Below are 15,483 nucleotides of genomic sequence, written 5' to 3' on the forward strand. Positions count from 1 at the left end.
TTGGGAGGCTGAGGAGCTTGCGGTCTGTGAATACACTTGCCCTTGATTTGACATGGTATGTGTGTGTGTGTGTGTGTGTACGCGCGTGTGTGTCTGTTGGTGTGTGTGTGTGTGTGTGTGTGCGCGTGTGTGTCTGTGGGTGTGTGTGTAGAGGTGACTTAACAGACCCACACTAGTCCTTTCCCTCTACTAAATCAACTTCCTGTCACCATGATTGATTACAGGCTGTATTTTTGCTCCTCTATTTTCGGCGCACACTGCTTTTTTTTTGCATACATCATGAGTTTTTTTTTTTTTTTTTTTCTGCAACGTACCAGTTTATTCCAGATAAGATAAGATAAGATATTCCTTTATAGATTCGGGCATCATAGCAGCATGGGGAGGGGGGAGCGGAGGTACAGGTATGGGCAGGGTAATAGAAAGACATAAATATAGGCAATACAATTTTATCTGAATATAAAAATATGGAAAAATAAATAAATAAACAGTGTAAACAATATATTTAACTAATTACAGTTAATTATATAATTAAAGACAAACAGTGTAAACAAAGGTGCAGATGAGAGTCTGTATAAATATAGGCAATAAAGAATTTGAAGCTGAATATACTATGAGTAAAAGTAAACCGTATACACAAGGTACCCTAACTCACATGATCATACGTTGTAGGATTTGGACAAAATATTTTATATTTATTATATAGCTAATTGTTTTTAGATTGTGATTGTGATTGTTGGAATATCCTTTTTAATTTGACAACTGGCTCGTGCTTCAGGTTAATTCCAAACTTTTGAAAGACTGCCTTTATTTTTTCATGGAGCGATTTTTACTGTGTACACTAAAAATAAGTGTTTTTATAAAATTTTTACATTTGAACATTTAATTATTTTAATCCACAAAGAATGGATTGCACGGAGCAAATTGCACCCTTACTTAAAATTCATTATGAATTGAAAATGGGGGACCCTGATGTAAACAAGACGAAAGTCTTTCTCTGGTCTACATCCCCATAACAATTGTGTGTATTGAGCTGTACTGTATTGTACCCATTCTGTAATCTGTTATATTATCGTACTTGGCCATCGCGTCCCGCTCTTAAGCCTATCGAGATATACCTCATCTCATGTACCTATTGTACTCCATCAACGAAAAAAACAAGTACACTTACACCTGCCGGGTCCCGCCCCTATGGAGGCGTAGCCTATAAGACAGTAGGCATGGTCACCAAACACTCTTCCTCTTTTTTCGTTTCCATCATAACGGTTGCAGTGAACCTTATGTAAACTAGTTGTTATGAAAAGATTATGAGAAATTGCGTAATGTTGAAAGTTACCGGAGGTTTGCTTACCCCTGGAATCTTCGGGGCATGTTTCAGCGACACGTCGGGCCTATTCTGATGTTTCCTCGTCTGGTGACAGCAGATCCAGGAGCAGCGTGCAAGGTTGGCTATCGAGCCGGCTTGTACACAGGTAGGCCCTGTGTCATCAGGCATGGGTATTAGTGTTAGTAATGCTGGGTTGTTTTGTTACACAACCATGTTGTGTGTCGGCGCCAGGGGCGGGATGGTTTGGTGGACGTTTCACTGCAGTGAACGGGTTCCAAACGGTCCTGGAAGCGTGCTGTTAAACAACTAATGAAGCTACATGCTAATGCTACATGCTAACACTACTGCTACGCTGTTCTAATGTCTCCGCCGTGGGATGTTGTCGCTTTTCCCTCCTCTTGCCCGGTTCATCAATGAAGGTCAGCCGGTAGCTGATGTGGGGGTTTTGCTGAGTCCTATTTACCTTTTTTACGGGTAAATGGGTTGACAACAGGGTAGGCCGTGGCTAGGTAGCCTAGCCAGGTAGCGTTACTCCTGTGTCCCGGCGGGGTTTGTTGAACGGTGTTCCCACCTGGGAGCCGATGCTTGAGGCTCGGCGGGTAGCAGTAGAGCTATACTACTGCAGGATGGGACTTAACGGCGGCCCGTGTTGTGGCTCAGCTGACTGTTTCTGTCCATAGTAGCGTTGAACGCTATGCTATAGTAGTGTAGTGGGCTACTGTTTTGTTCTGTCTCTCTGCTATGAGAAGGTCTGTCTATGCTACAGCTTTCTCTTCTCTCAACCATTCATGCTGACGGTCAATCGGTGTCTATTGGGGGAGTAGTGCGGGGGGGGCTTTGTTTACCTTTTTGGTAAATGGGCTAAGCTGGGGCTGGTGTGCTGTTGTGAATATTTTGAATGAATGCGGGAATGGTTCTCTCTGGTCCGCCTCCCCTTAACGTTGTGTATATGGGCTTGCTCATTCTACAGTATTTTGTGGTGTTAGTTATTTTATTCATTTAACCCCTTCATGGTGCACACCACAGTGGAGGTTGCTGTTTGCAACCACCAATGGTGCTCCGTGTTAACATCAGTCCTTTGCTTTTGACATATTGAAACAGTGCCCCGCCTGGCCGACGCCATGGGTGGGTCGGCCTGGCGAGTGGCTGGTGGGCTGCTAAAGCCTGTACCGCCACGGTATGGAATTGGCAGCGATTAGAACTATGTTCGAATTGCTGTTTTTTCTATCAAAAGAATTGTGTCTGGTGGCGGGGCCTTGAGGGCCAGCCGACGTCGACACATCGCGCGAGGTTGTTGACGTTTTTATTTTTATTTTTTAGCGTTTATCGCTTTCCTGGTCAAGCATGACCGACAGTTGTAGGGTGAAACGGGAGAGAGAGCAGGGGGAGACATTCGGCAAATGACGGCGAGTCCGGGAATCGAACTCGGAGTCAACCAGATCCGTGACGCAGCACGGAGTTCCGCGACGCAGCGCGGTAACATGGTGTGCTACTGGAGCACCCCTGTTGACGTTATTAGCTTTGACCTAGCTGCAAGCTATAACCGCTCAGGGTGCCCCTCTCCGCAGGGGATTTTAGTCTTCTGCTGGAGCGCGGGCGGTATTGTCCTAGGCCCCACACCGCCTCACACCGCGCAGCCAGAAGAAGAGAGAGCACGGCCTCGTCAGCGGCGATGACGAGGCCCTCGACAGGCGGCCATGTTTTTCCCCCGCCAGAGGTATCCTGGGCGTTGAATCGACAGGTGTCCACAAGGCCGACAGCCTTGGCGGCCGAGGGATCGGCCATGTTGGATGGGCTCGGCTTGAACAACAAGCCGTCACCATCCTGCCGCGAGCAGCCCGCTCTCCGATCACTCCCTCCCCCAACACCAGCGGAAAGAGGGGGCTCTGATTGTTTCCTTTGGCTGCGGGCCGCGTGCCTTCGTTGAAGCGCGGGCGGCCCCACTTTTCACTTCTCAGGGGGACAGGGGCTGACATCCAGTTGATGGCTGAGCCTGGGTCTGTCCGTGAGAATGTTGTTGTTGTGCTGTCAAGCGGCTCCCACACTGTAAGCTGTGTTGGTTGAGTCTGGTGTTACGTCTGTCAACTATAAGTGTTGTCGGCAGGGGGGCTCGAAACCTTTTAAGGCACACAGTGCGGGCTTCCCCGGCCTCGCCTTCGCCAGGCCAGGTATCATGTTGGTACCTCCCACTCCCGCGAGATCGGCAGTGGTCTGAAATGAAGAGGTGTGCGTGATTTAGGTGGTAGTAATATCACTGCAGGGCTACGGTGTGTAGGCCCATGGGGTCCTCACGCCTTGCATGTCCGGCTGCAGAACAACTCCTCAGCATGTTCTGGAGGGGTGTTCAGTGGGGGGGCTTTTGTCACCTGGATTGATGTCAGCTTCCCCCGTATCAAACCGGCCCTTTCTGTCTGGGTCCCCCCTTGGGTGCGATTGCCTTGTGGGTAGTGTCGGGTTCCGACCCGACTCCACGGAACGCTCTGCTCGCAAAGGTCCGGGGTTGGCTACGCACAGTGGGGGGGACCGGGCCGACTATCTACAGTTCCTGGCGGACCTGCGCCACATGGCGGCGGGTGCGTTGGGAGTGTCATCACATATGACTACGGCAGTACCATATGTCGAGGTGGATGGAGAGAACGCTGAGGCGGGGATTTGTGTGTACACAACCCCGCCCGTTTTTGGGTTTGGTACAGACCCTATTGTCAGGGTCACCAGCAGTGACAGCTCTGGTCAACGAGATCCAATCTCTGTGGACGAAGCAAGCCATCGTCGTGGCGTTCTCCTCCCGGTGTTCTCTGGTGCCTGAGAAATCGGGAGAGGGGGGGTGTCAGACCCATGCTGGGCCTGTCCCATGGGAAGGTTCAGCATTTTTTGGATCGTCTCCTACCTGTTGAACACTGTCAGGTGGGGGTCTGGTTCTCCTCCATAGACCTGTAGGATGCGTATTCGCATCTCCGATCTTCCATCCTAGGGCTTACCTACGCTTCCTTTGCAGGGTTAGCGTATGAGTACCAGAGGCTGCCGTTCGGTTTTTTCTCTGGCTCCCCGCATCTTCACCAAGTGCGTGGAGGCCGCACTGGGGCCTCTGCGTCGTCAGGGGTTACGAAGTGTATTCTGCCCTGACGACGTTCTGGTCCTTCGCGGTCAAGGTGGATCGTCGGGTCTCGTACCAGGCAGGTCCCTGCCAGCCTGGGGTTTGCTGTAGACTGGAAGTAGAGTACTCCTCTTCCCAGTCAACGGTTGGAGGGCTATGGGCATCCCTCTCAGAGCATGTTGTCGGCACGCTCGGGAGGTTCCGTCCTGGGACGGTTACGGCGCTGTCTCACGTCACGTTTTTCACCGACGCCTCCCTCGCTGGTGACGCGTCGGGCCAACGCAGTAGGGGGCAGCTGGCAAACCATGCTGCCCGGTCTGCGCTACGTTCAATGTGTTGGTATTGAAAGCGGTCCTTCTGGTCCTCAATCGGTGTTGATCAGGACGGACAATACGACGTTCAGTGTCGTATATCGACAGACAGGGAGGAGTACGCTCCCCCCGTCTGCACCAGGCGGCGGGTGGCTGGCTATGGGCGTCATCCATCTGCGCGGCCTGAGGGCTCCCCACATCCCCGGCAGGGTGAATGTGGGTACAGGTGTACTGTCACGGGGCGGTCCTCATCCTGACGGGTGGGGATTACGTCCGGACATAGCCAGGCAGGTCTGGGACCGATGCCGTGCTGCCTGGGATTCTTTCCCCCATACATCTGTTAGGCAGTTGTTGGGGCGGGTACGCCACTGTCGCACTTACGCGGGCAGATGGCGTATGTTCCAAGAGTGGTGTAAGGCGGGGGGCCGGGACCCAGTCTCCTGCCCCCTGGATGCTGTCCTTAGTTACCTCCAGTCTCTCCTTGATAGACTGTCGGCTTCGACGGTGAGGGTATATGCAGCAGCTATATCCTCCTATCATGAGGGATTTGAGGGGGATGTCTTGTTCAGCCACCCTCTTGTGAAGCGTTTCCTGCTTGGCGCTCGACGCGTTAAGCCGGTGCAACGCTCTTTGGCTCCGAGTTGGGATCTTCAATTGGTCCTCGGTCGGTTGTCCTTGGCCCCGTTTGAGCCTCTTGAGCAAGCGCCGTTGGAACAGCTGTCATTCAAGACCGCGTTCTTGCTGGCCGTCACCTCCGCTGAACGCGTGGGTGTGCTTTGTGCTCTCTCGGTACAACCAGAGTGCCTGTCTTTCATTCCGATTGCGGTGCCACTCTGCGGCCTAATCCTGCCTTTGTGCCTGTAAATATCCGGAGTTCTTCCGCTCCAGGGATATTGTGGTTCAGGCGTTTCATCCGCCTCCTCACGCTAGTGAGTTAGATGCGGGCCTTCACCTGTCATGTCCGGTCCGTGCTTTGGGAATTACCTCAGCCGTACTCAGCTTTTTGTCTGTCACGGTGGTTCTCATGCCGGTAAGGCACTATCGAACAACGCCTGTCCCATTGGTTGTGCGAGGGCATTGCCCTCTGCTACACGTTGGCCGGGCTGGATCCCCCTGGGGGCATCAGGGCGCACTCCACTCGTGGGGTGGCTGCCTCTGCCGCTCTGCTGGGTGGGGCCTCGGTGGAGGACATCTGTGCTGCAGCTTCATGATCCTCCCCGGGCCCCTTTGTAAGGTTTTACCTCATGGACATGACCGGGGGTTCTGTCTCCCAGGCGGTTCTGGGGTCTGTGGCCTTTCCTGCTTCCCGTCCTTTGGTAGGGTAGCAGGAGTGTGTGGGTATGGGCCACAGTGTGTTAGGTCACACGTGGTTCCGCCTGTGCTGTGTGTTCAAGGGGTTCTAGTTCCCTCTTGCTCGCACTCAGGTGGAGTTGACTGCGCCCCCCCTTCATTAGGAAGGATGGGGTGACGGGGCTCCCCAAACCCCTTGATGTGGGCTTACGGGTCCTCAGGGGGTGCATCTGTCGGGCCTCGCATCCGCTCTAACCCATATCTCGATAGGCTTAAGAGCGGGACGCGATGGCCAAGTACGATAATATAACGTAAGGTTATGTATATAACCTAGTTATATGAGTACTGGCTAAGCGTCCCGCTCTTAAGCGGCCCTGAGTTCCCTTTTGAGGGATCTTTTACTGGAAACGGGATTTTTGGCGAGGAAGAGTGTTTGGTGACCATGCCTACTGTCTTATAGGCTACGCCTCCATAGGGGCGGGACCCGGCAGGTGTACTGTAGGTGTACTTGTTTTTTCGTTGATGGAGTACAATAGGTACATGAGATGAGGTATATCTCGATAGGCTTAAGAGCGGGACGCTTAGCCAGTACTCATATAACTAGGTTATATACATAACCTTACGTTAATACAGTTTTCAATCAATCAATCACTGTGCAGATTGATTGATTGAATGAAAATTGTATTAACAGATTGCAGAATGGGTACAATACAGTACGGCTCAATACACACAATTGTTAAGGGGATGCAGACCAGAGAAAGACTTTCGTCTTGTTTACATCAGGGTCCCCCATTTTCAATTCATAATGAATTTTAAGTAAGGGTGCAACTTGCTCTGTGCAATCCATTCTTTGTGGATCTAGCCCGTCTTCCAGTATCTACATCTAGTTGTTTTAATTCATTATGTTCAACTTTCTTTCCTTTATTTTAGTTCGTTCTGTTTTAAATTTGTCACAGCATCGTTTTTAATGGTTTGAATGAATGAATGAATAACATTTTACAGCCACAGTAAAAACCCATATTTACCTGTTGTCCAGTGTTAGTCCTTGCATCAAGAAGAGCTCCGTCGATCACGATTAGGATGTCATTCTTATTTCTTGTTTATTTTTGGCCTTTAATATTCATATAATTTGATGTTGTGTAAAACTCTTTAGCAGCATAATTATTGTGGACATTAATTGACCTGCTATACAAGTGTAACATTGGGGCACCCGAGTGGCGAACCACGTAACGTGCTGCGTCGCGGCACGGCCGACCCGGGTTAGATTCCCGGACCCGGCGTTCTTTGCTCAATGTCTTCCCCTGCTCTGTCTCCCATTCTTCCTCTCTCTCCCTCTCTCTCTACCGGACTGCCCGGTAGTAAAAAAAACAATAAAAATCTACCAAAAAAACACACAAAAAATTATAAATATTACTCAAAGGTGTCTATATTGCAGTTTGCAATATAACTATTGCATTCCTACATGCATATCAATATGAATTTGACAGTTTATTAAGTCCTATCCCCACCCCCCTTGGTCCAGTCCCACTGGCTCATTATGAAAGGGGAACACCACTCAAATTAAGAAATGTTATTTCCATGGCCTAAAACTGTTAAATTAGCTACTCTCTCCCAAAGCAGAGAGAAACCAGATAAGTAAGAATCAAACCTGTGATGTCATCAAGTATAAAGTGTGGAGCTGCTCCATTGATAATGAATGGGAGACTGATTTTGTGGACCCACAGGATGTTTGTTTTGTTTTATTTTATCCAAATGATCTTTATTCTATAGTAGTGTCTCAGTTCTGAAACAGAAAATGGACCTATGGACTCAGAACGTTCCCCTGAATGCTCTCAGTGTCATCTATAAAATATCTATCATCTATAAGTCATTGTTTATGGCGCAGCTTCAGACTTTATACTTGATGACATCACAAGTTTGAGTTTTAGTGCTCAAGTGTTTGGAGTTGGGAAAGAGTTGCTCATTCTCACTAATATTCTTGTATTGTCTTAGACCAGAGGAATAACACGTATGAGGGGAGGGAACAGATGGTGGAGGTAAACGGTACCCTATCCCCCCCCTCACAGTGAGCTGTGGTGTTCCACAAGGAAGCATACTAGGACCGCTACTGTTCCTAATTTATGCAAATGACATGTCGTCAGCTTGTGACTGCAACTTGTTCCTGTTTGCGGACGACTCAGCCCTGCTGGTCTCTGACAAGAACAAGTTACAGGTTGAAAAAACCCTCAGCTCGGAACTAGGCAGAATCTGCATATGGCTCGCTGATAACAAACTATCATTACACATGGGCAAAACAGAGTCCATTCTCTTCGGTTCAAATAACAAACTCAGCAAGACCGACGGCTTCTCAGTTACAGTGGGTGACAATATTGTCACAAGGAAAGATGAAATTACCTACCTGGGTTCCATCCTAGAGGCTAATCTCTCCTGTGACAAAATGGCATCCAATGTAATAAAAAAAGTCAACCAACGAACTCGATTCTTGTACCGGATCTCCTCTCTGGTAAACAAGAATACCCTGAAGACTCTGGCAGGAGCACTCATTCAGGGGTACTACGACTATGCTTGCACCTCATGGTACCAAAGCACCTCAAAGGCGCTAAAAACAAAATTACAAACATCTCAAAACAAACTGGTCAGACTACTGCTTGACCTTACTCCTAGAACCCACCTCACCCCTGCCCACTTTGACAACCTAGGATGGCTTAGAGTAGACGACAGAGTACAGCAACTTGCAATGGGCCTGGTCTACAAGATACACTACACGACCAAGGTACCCATGTACATGTCAAAATACTTCCCAAAGGTCAGTGAATACCACGATCACAACACCAGAGGGAGCTCCACAAATCATGTTAAACCCAGATTCGGCTCAAATAAGGGACTAAACACGTTTCGCAATTATGCCACATCAATGTGGAACGCCCTACCCAAAGCTGTAAAGGAATGTGGATCACTACCCACTTTCAAAACCTCTCTCAAGGGACACCTACGGGAGACTGCAATTCAACACTGGCCCCTGTAAATATCCTAACCCAACCCCCTCCAATGTACAGTCATTTACCTAGTATGGTTTTGTCAATAGTCCAATGTACAATTTTGTTTGTTTGTACAGTGTCTCCCCCCCCCCCCCCCCCTCAATGTACAGTTTTGCTTGTATATACAGTGTGCCCCCCCCCCCCCCAACCACCTCCAATGTAGATTACCCAGTATGGTTGTCAATATCCCAGTGTACCCAACCCCCCCCCACCCAACCTCCTCCAATGTACAGTTTCTACGTCAAATGTATATACTCCCTTTTCCTGACTCCTTCTGTATCACAAACAGTACTGTATTTGCAAATCTGGTATGTCATAAATGTATAGATGTAGCAGTACTGACTATCTGTATGTCATGTATGTCATATATGTCCTGATGAATTGAAAATGGGGGACCCTGATGTAAACAAGACGAAAGTCTTTCTCTGGTCTGCATCCCCTTAACAATTGTGTGTATTGAGCTGTACTGTATTGTACCCATTCTGCAATCTGTTAATAAAGTTTTCAATCAATCAATCAATCAATCAATGAATTCTGAAATCGGGCGTAGTGCTAGTGAAGGAGAAGCTGTTACCCAAATCCTAAATATTCCATTTGTTGTTTGTTTGTCTGTCTGCTTGTTTGTGTTTAGTCTTGACTCTGTCACATGCTGATGGACATAATGAGACTCACCTGCTGAACAATCTGTTGGTGATACTGGAAATATTATATTCTTCGTTTTTTAATTAAAAATAAATAAATAAAAAACAAGGACTTAATTATCCGTGTGTGTTCCACCTGTTCTTAAAACATTTTCACTGCTCAAAAGTGCAATTCTATTTACATTCCTTTAGAATTGTAATAAAAAAAAATACTTTCATGCTACTTTTACGTCTTTACATCCTTTATTGTTCATTTGCGCATGCGGGTCAGTTCAGGAGCGTGACCACAGGAATCTGATATTGGCCACATTTAAAATAATATACGAACAATATGTGAACAGCCAAGCAAAAATAAATCAGATCTGAGCACTATGGCTTGTAGTGTGAATGTAGCCTTATTCAGGATTTTATTTTTCACTCTAAAGAGAGACTAGATTCGATGACTCAAAGCCATTACGAATGACACATATCTCCAGCTGGTTTCCAGGCTCTGAGAGAAGCTGTTGACTATTAAGCCCTTAAACGCTGACTCTGTAGTCGATGCCAGTGCTGTGGAACTGGGGCAGAGCTTCTCTACCTGGGAAACAAAACCTGGTTTACATCAATTAGGAACCTGTTGTTCCTTAACACGTGCCCACGCCTGTACCCAGTGGTTTGCCCTCTGCTGTATCTTTCACTTCACTGCTCTTTCTGCCTCTCTCTCTTTCTCTCTGCAGGTAACTCCAAACAAGCTCTTCGCTGTAAAACCTGCAAGATGGCCGCCCACCTCTGGTGCACCTCAGAACTCTCCCAGCAGCCGTGTTACGGAAAGGTATTTGGCACACACACACACACACACACACACACACACACACACACACACACACACACACACACACACACACACACACACACACACACACACACACACACACACACACACACACCTACACACACACACACACACCTACACACCTACACACCTACACGCACACACACACCTACATGCGTACACTACCCACACATCCTGCACTTACGGAGGGCTGAGTGTTAAAACCTGACATAAAACCTGTTTCATGATTTCAAGGTCTCTGTGAACGAGCGGCTCCAAGAACAGAGTGAGCATGTTCTGTCACTATAGCGACAATCATTGCAACTTGGTCTGTGTGGCCTCCATCTGCGTTGTTCTCCAGAACTTGAGAACTATTAGGAATATCAGACCACGCAAGTCTGACTCTTAACTCTTTGGACGCCACTGACTTGAGCATTGTTTGTTCCTACCATGCCAACGCTCTAAAAGATAGGAATAAGTGGCGGTGTGGGGGGCGGAGCTGAGCGATCATGGAGTAGACGTGTTTCACATGAGCTCCCTTCTACCGTGCTGAATATACGTTTCTCCCCATTAGTCTTTATTTTATTTTTATTTGTTTTTTATCTGTTTGCTAGGTCGTCGTGTTTAGTATACTGTCGTCGACTTTTTTCGACTTTCTGCGATGTCGGTGGTGGAAACCAGATCCATGAGCGCCCCAACCAGCAAACCACCACCGGGCCTGGCCGCATCGTCGCCCGGTGTCTGTGAGATTAGCGAGGCTGTGCTCTTGGTCATGACCAAGCTACACGCAGACTCTGAGACACGCTTCGCTGAAGCACAGAAGAAAGTGTTGGCGGATTTTTGTGTCAACCTCCATCGTGAGATATCAGAAGAAATACGGCTGGCGGTAGTCCCGCTGATAGACAAGATGGAGTCGATGCACGCTGTCTCCTCGGCTAATGCTAACGAACTAGCCATGCTAACGACGGAGGTATCATTACAGGGCGAGAAGATGGTGGGTCTCGAGTCCGCCCTGCTGGCTAGGCAGGCTGAAGTCAACAAACTACAGTCGGCAAAGGAGATGCAGTCCCGGGATAGACGCCACAACGTCAGGATTGTTGGAGTACTGGAGGCCAGCGGTGAAGGCCGTCTCTCTGAGACCATGCCCGAATTGCTGCAAAAAATACTAGGAACTGACGTCCTCCCCTTGCCTCCTGTCTGTGAGTCGGCCTACAGGGCGGGCAGGTTTTCTCCCGGCGTGAACAAAGAGCCGAGGCCCATCATAGTCAAGCTGAACAGGCTTCAGCAGAGAGAACTCATCATGCGGTCGGCTCGTACCAGAAGGGGTAATCTGAGGCTTGGCGATCACAAAGTGGCCATTTTCGAAGACTTTACGCCGGAGGTTCAAGCACAGAGAGGCGAATACAAGGTGGTCCTATCCAAGCTATGGAAACTAGGCCTGAGGCCCACGCTATTCGCTCCCGCAAAATTATCTGTGTTGGAGAAGGTCGATGGTCTACGTTCATTTTGGTCGTTGGCTAAAGCGAAGGAATATCTCGAGGGGATACCCGAGACTGTTGCTTGATATCTATGTCGGGTGAGTGACTTGGTGGTGTGGGCCTATATACATTGATAGGGCCGACTATTCACAAATACTTGCTGTCATGCCCAGACACTCTAACTGTCCACTGCCCATCCAACTAGCGGGACTTCCCAATGACTTCTGTTACTTGCTAATGCTGACCTCATGGTCGTACTTGTGTATCGCCTCTTTGGAAGCTAGCGAGCTAGCTGAACAATGTACATAACAGACTCTAACGTGCTATCCGGATTCATCACTAGTTCACGCGCTAGCCTCGGGCTAGCTAGCGGGCTGCGTCTATCGCCTGCGTGGAGTCGTTCGAGACCCGTTAATAGTGACGCACTTTGGTTGTTGTTGCTGATGTGTGATCGGCTCGCACAATCCAACGGTGATCGGGTCCTTAACTAAATTCTTGTATGCTGTTATTTTTATATCCATGCTGTTTTGAGCTTTGGGCTCCGGTAGGAGAAGATCGGTTGAATATGTATATAAACAAGATATGATAACAGGTTTTGTCAGATATTGCCTATTATCATCCCCGGGTTAATGAATGTGTTTAATTGTGCCTGATCAGAGGGACTGTTACAGATGTGCACTTTGACCATAACCCCTTTTTCCCCTTCTTATTATTGTCGGTGTTAAATGGCATTTGTTTGCACAATTTACCTGGAACCCGATCCTACCTTAGACTACCGGCTGGTATACTCTAATTTAATTTTGTTTTGGATTTTTCCTTTGTCCATGTGTGATATAACATTGCGTCGTTGATGCGCAGACTCCGAAATAGATGGTTGCAGGGTTGATGTTGTTGTTATATAATAATGATTTTTTTTTTTTTTTTTTTTTTTTTCATTATAAGTTATCTCATGTTAAGGCCTAGGCTCACGGTGGTTTTCGACCGATATCTTTATTGAAACAATAGATGATAACGGGTTGTGTCAGATATTGCCTATTACCATCCCCGGATTAATTAATGTGTTTAATGCTTTTCTTACATAGGTTATGTCATTTCAGCCGTTGTGCCTGATCAGAGGGACTGCTACAGGGGTGCACTTTGACCATACCCCCTTTTTTTTTCCCTTTCTTATTATTGTCATTGTTTAATTGACATCTGTTCACACAATTTTGCACAATTAACCTGTGACCCGATCCTGCCTTAGACTATCGGCTGGGATGCTTTAATTTAATTTTGTTTGGAATTTTCCTGTACCCATTTGGGCTATAACATTGCGACGTTGAAGCGCAGATTCGGAAATAGATGGTTGCAGGTTGATGTGGAGTTATTATTTAATAATGGCTATTTTTACCATTATGGTTGTCTCATGTTGGGGCCAAGGCTCAGGTGGTTTTCGACCGATATCTTTATTGAATTTTATTTTTATTATTATTGTGTTTATTGGACTAGTGGGGGTTTACTCAGGGGTTTATCTAGAGGGGGGTTGGGGTGGGGAGCGTCTTATTGGATCCATGTCTCTAGTGGGAAGTGATAAGAAGATGACCATCCTCAGTGGATGGGGCATAGGGTGGGGACTGGAGAGTGGGTATAGGAGGGCTTATAATAGGATGGGTGGGTTAGGGTTTAGAGTAGAAGGTGGGGGGGTTGTAACTGGGGTGGTATTTTTATGTGTTTTATGTGCTGTTGTCTTATATGTGTGTAATTGTTCCTCCTCTGTACTCCTGGGATTGACCGTCTGGGCCCGCCTGGATCAGCGCCTCGAGCAGTCTAGCTACACTGGTATGTTCTCTACGCATTTAGACAAGCTCGACCATGGCTAAATTGAATATTTTAATTTGGAACGCAGGAGGGCTTAACGCCCCACACAAGCGTGCCAGTGTCCTTTGGCTATTGAAGAGGAGAAATATTGACCTTGCTCTCCTTAGTGAGACGCATTTATTGGTAGGTGATGTGTCAAGACTGGCAAATCGGCAATATCACGTTATCTCCTCATCCTCAGCCGATGATAAGACGAAAGGAGTCGTCATAGTTACAAGACGTAATCTTGATATCAAAGTCCTGGACGTATGGTCGGACACGGAGGGAAGGATTACTATAGCAAAAGTTGAGTTCTCGCATAGGAAGATGGCTATAATAGCATTGTATGCTCCTAACACATTTGATTCAGCGTTCTATAATACAATCACGAAGAATATGTTGGAACTTAATGGATTCGCTCTCATTGTGGGTGGCGATTTTAATGCGTAGATGGATAGGTCCGGGCCCTCTGAAACGAGTGACCAAAAACGGGCCTCTAAGGCCCTCAGGATGTGGGCCCAGGACACGGGGCTCACAGACCTTTGGCGCTTATCCAACCCCACCCTCAAAGATTACTCTCACCTGTCAGCCAGACACAAAAGCTTCTCTCGAATTGACTATGCATTCGCGTCCCCTAATATGTTTGATAGTTTCGATGTCTCATTGGTTCCCTTGGCTCTCTCAGACCACAAGAGGATTTTCCTTACGGCAACCTTTGGCAGGCTCTCCGCAAGAGCTCCCAGATGGCGTTTTAATTCAACCTTGCTAAAGAACGATGACTTCTGTTCTGAGTTCAGGAGTAAACTAGCTGAATTTTTGCAGATCAACGTTGGCACAGTAGAAGACCCTAGGGTCCTGTGGAACGCATTGAAAGGATTTATCAGGGGTCATGTCACACTATTTGCCTCCAATTTGCGAAAATCCCGGTCAAAAAAGCTAGAAGGACTGGAAACATTATATGCGGACCTATACGCATCCTTGCAAACTAACTATAGTGAAAGACTAAACACACAACGTAAGATAGTCAAAAAAGAAATAAACTCCATACTTAAACAACAGTCTGAGTTCTTGATACATAGGACAAGACAAAATTACTACTTTCACGGCTCCAGACCTAGCCATCTATTGGCAATGAAAATACGCTCAAATGATCATTTCTCGGATATCCCCTCGATCAGGACGAGCCAGGGTGCAGTCACTACTGATTCGAAAAAGATCAATGACACTTTTAAAGAGTTTTACTCACAGTTATATAGCTCAGAGCAGGCACGTGCATACATAGGGGTGAAGGGGTGCCCGGGCACCTGCCTTTTTCATTTCTCATTAGAAAGTGCCCTTTTTATGCCACCCTCTTTTTTTTTTTTTTTTTTTTTTTTTTTTTACAGTTGCACATATATATAATATATACTGCCCTGCCCTTCCAAATGAAAGATGTCACGATAGAATCTAAATATTAGGTAAAGAAAGAGAGAGAAATGCCACCCCTCTCGTAAATAATAGGTCCTTCCAGCCAACATGTAAACCGCGCAGGGCCAGCAGTGCACTGAACAGGAAATTGATATCCAGCTGTTGTTGAGCTCACAGTGCCCTCACACTCGAGTCGAGACCTCTTTTTTTACAGTTACTATTTCAACTAAAACAAAGCAAGAGTACACATCAG

The 15,483-nt window shown here is 47.4% G+C and overlaps 1 protein-coding gene across 1 annotated transcript in view; it reads left to right on the forward strand.

The window, feature by feature from the left end:
* The window catches only part of LOC311240502 (SH3 and cysteine-rich domain-containing protein 2-like), a gene marked incomplete at its 5' end in the record, with an annotated part of 152,523 nt that overhangs the window by 96,483 nt on the left and 40,557 nt on the right, over positions 1–15,483 (forward strand). The window contains one exon of the mRNA XM_084329079.1: positions 10,415–10,509. Within this exon, the coding sequence (XP_084185205.1) occupies positions 10,415–10,509 (95 nt within the window). The remainder of the gene's footprint in view (positions 1–10,414; positions 10,510–15,483) is intronic.

This window comes from Notolepis coatsorum (assembly GCF_963971535.1).
Source record: "Notolepis coatsorum genome assembly, chromosome: 14".
Classification (NCBI taxonomy): Eukaryota; Metazoa; Chordata; class Actinopteri; order Aulopiformes; family Paralepididae; genus Notolepis; species Notolepis coatsorum.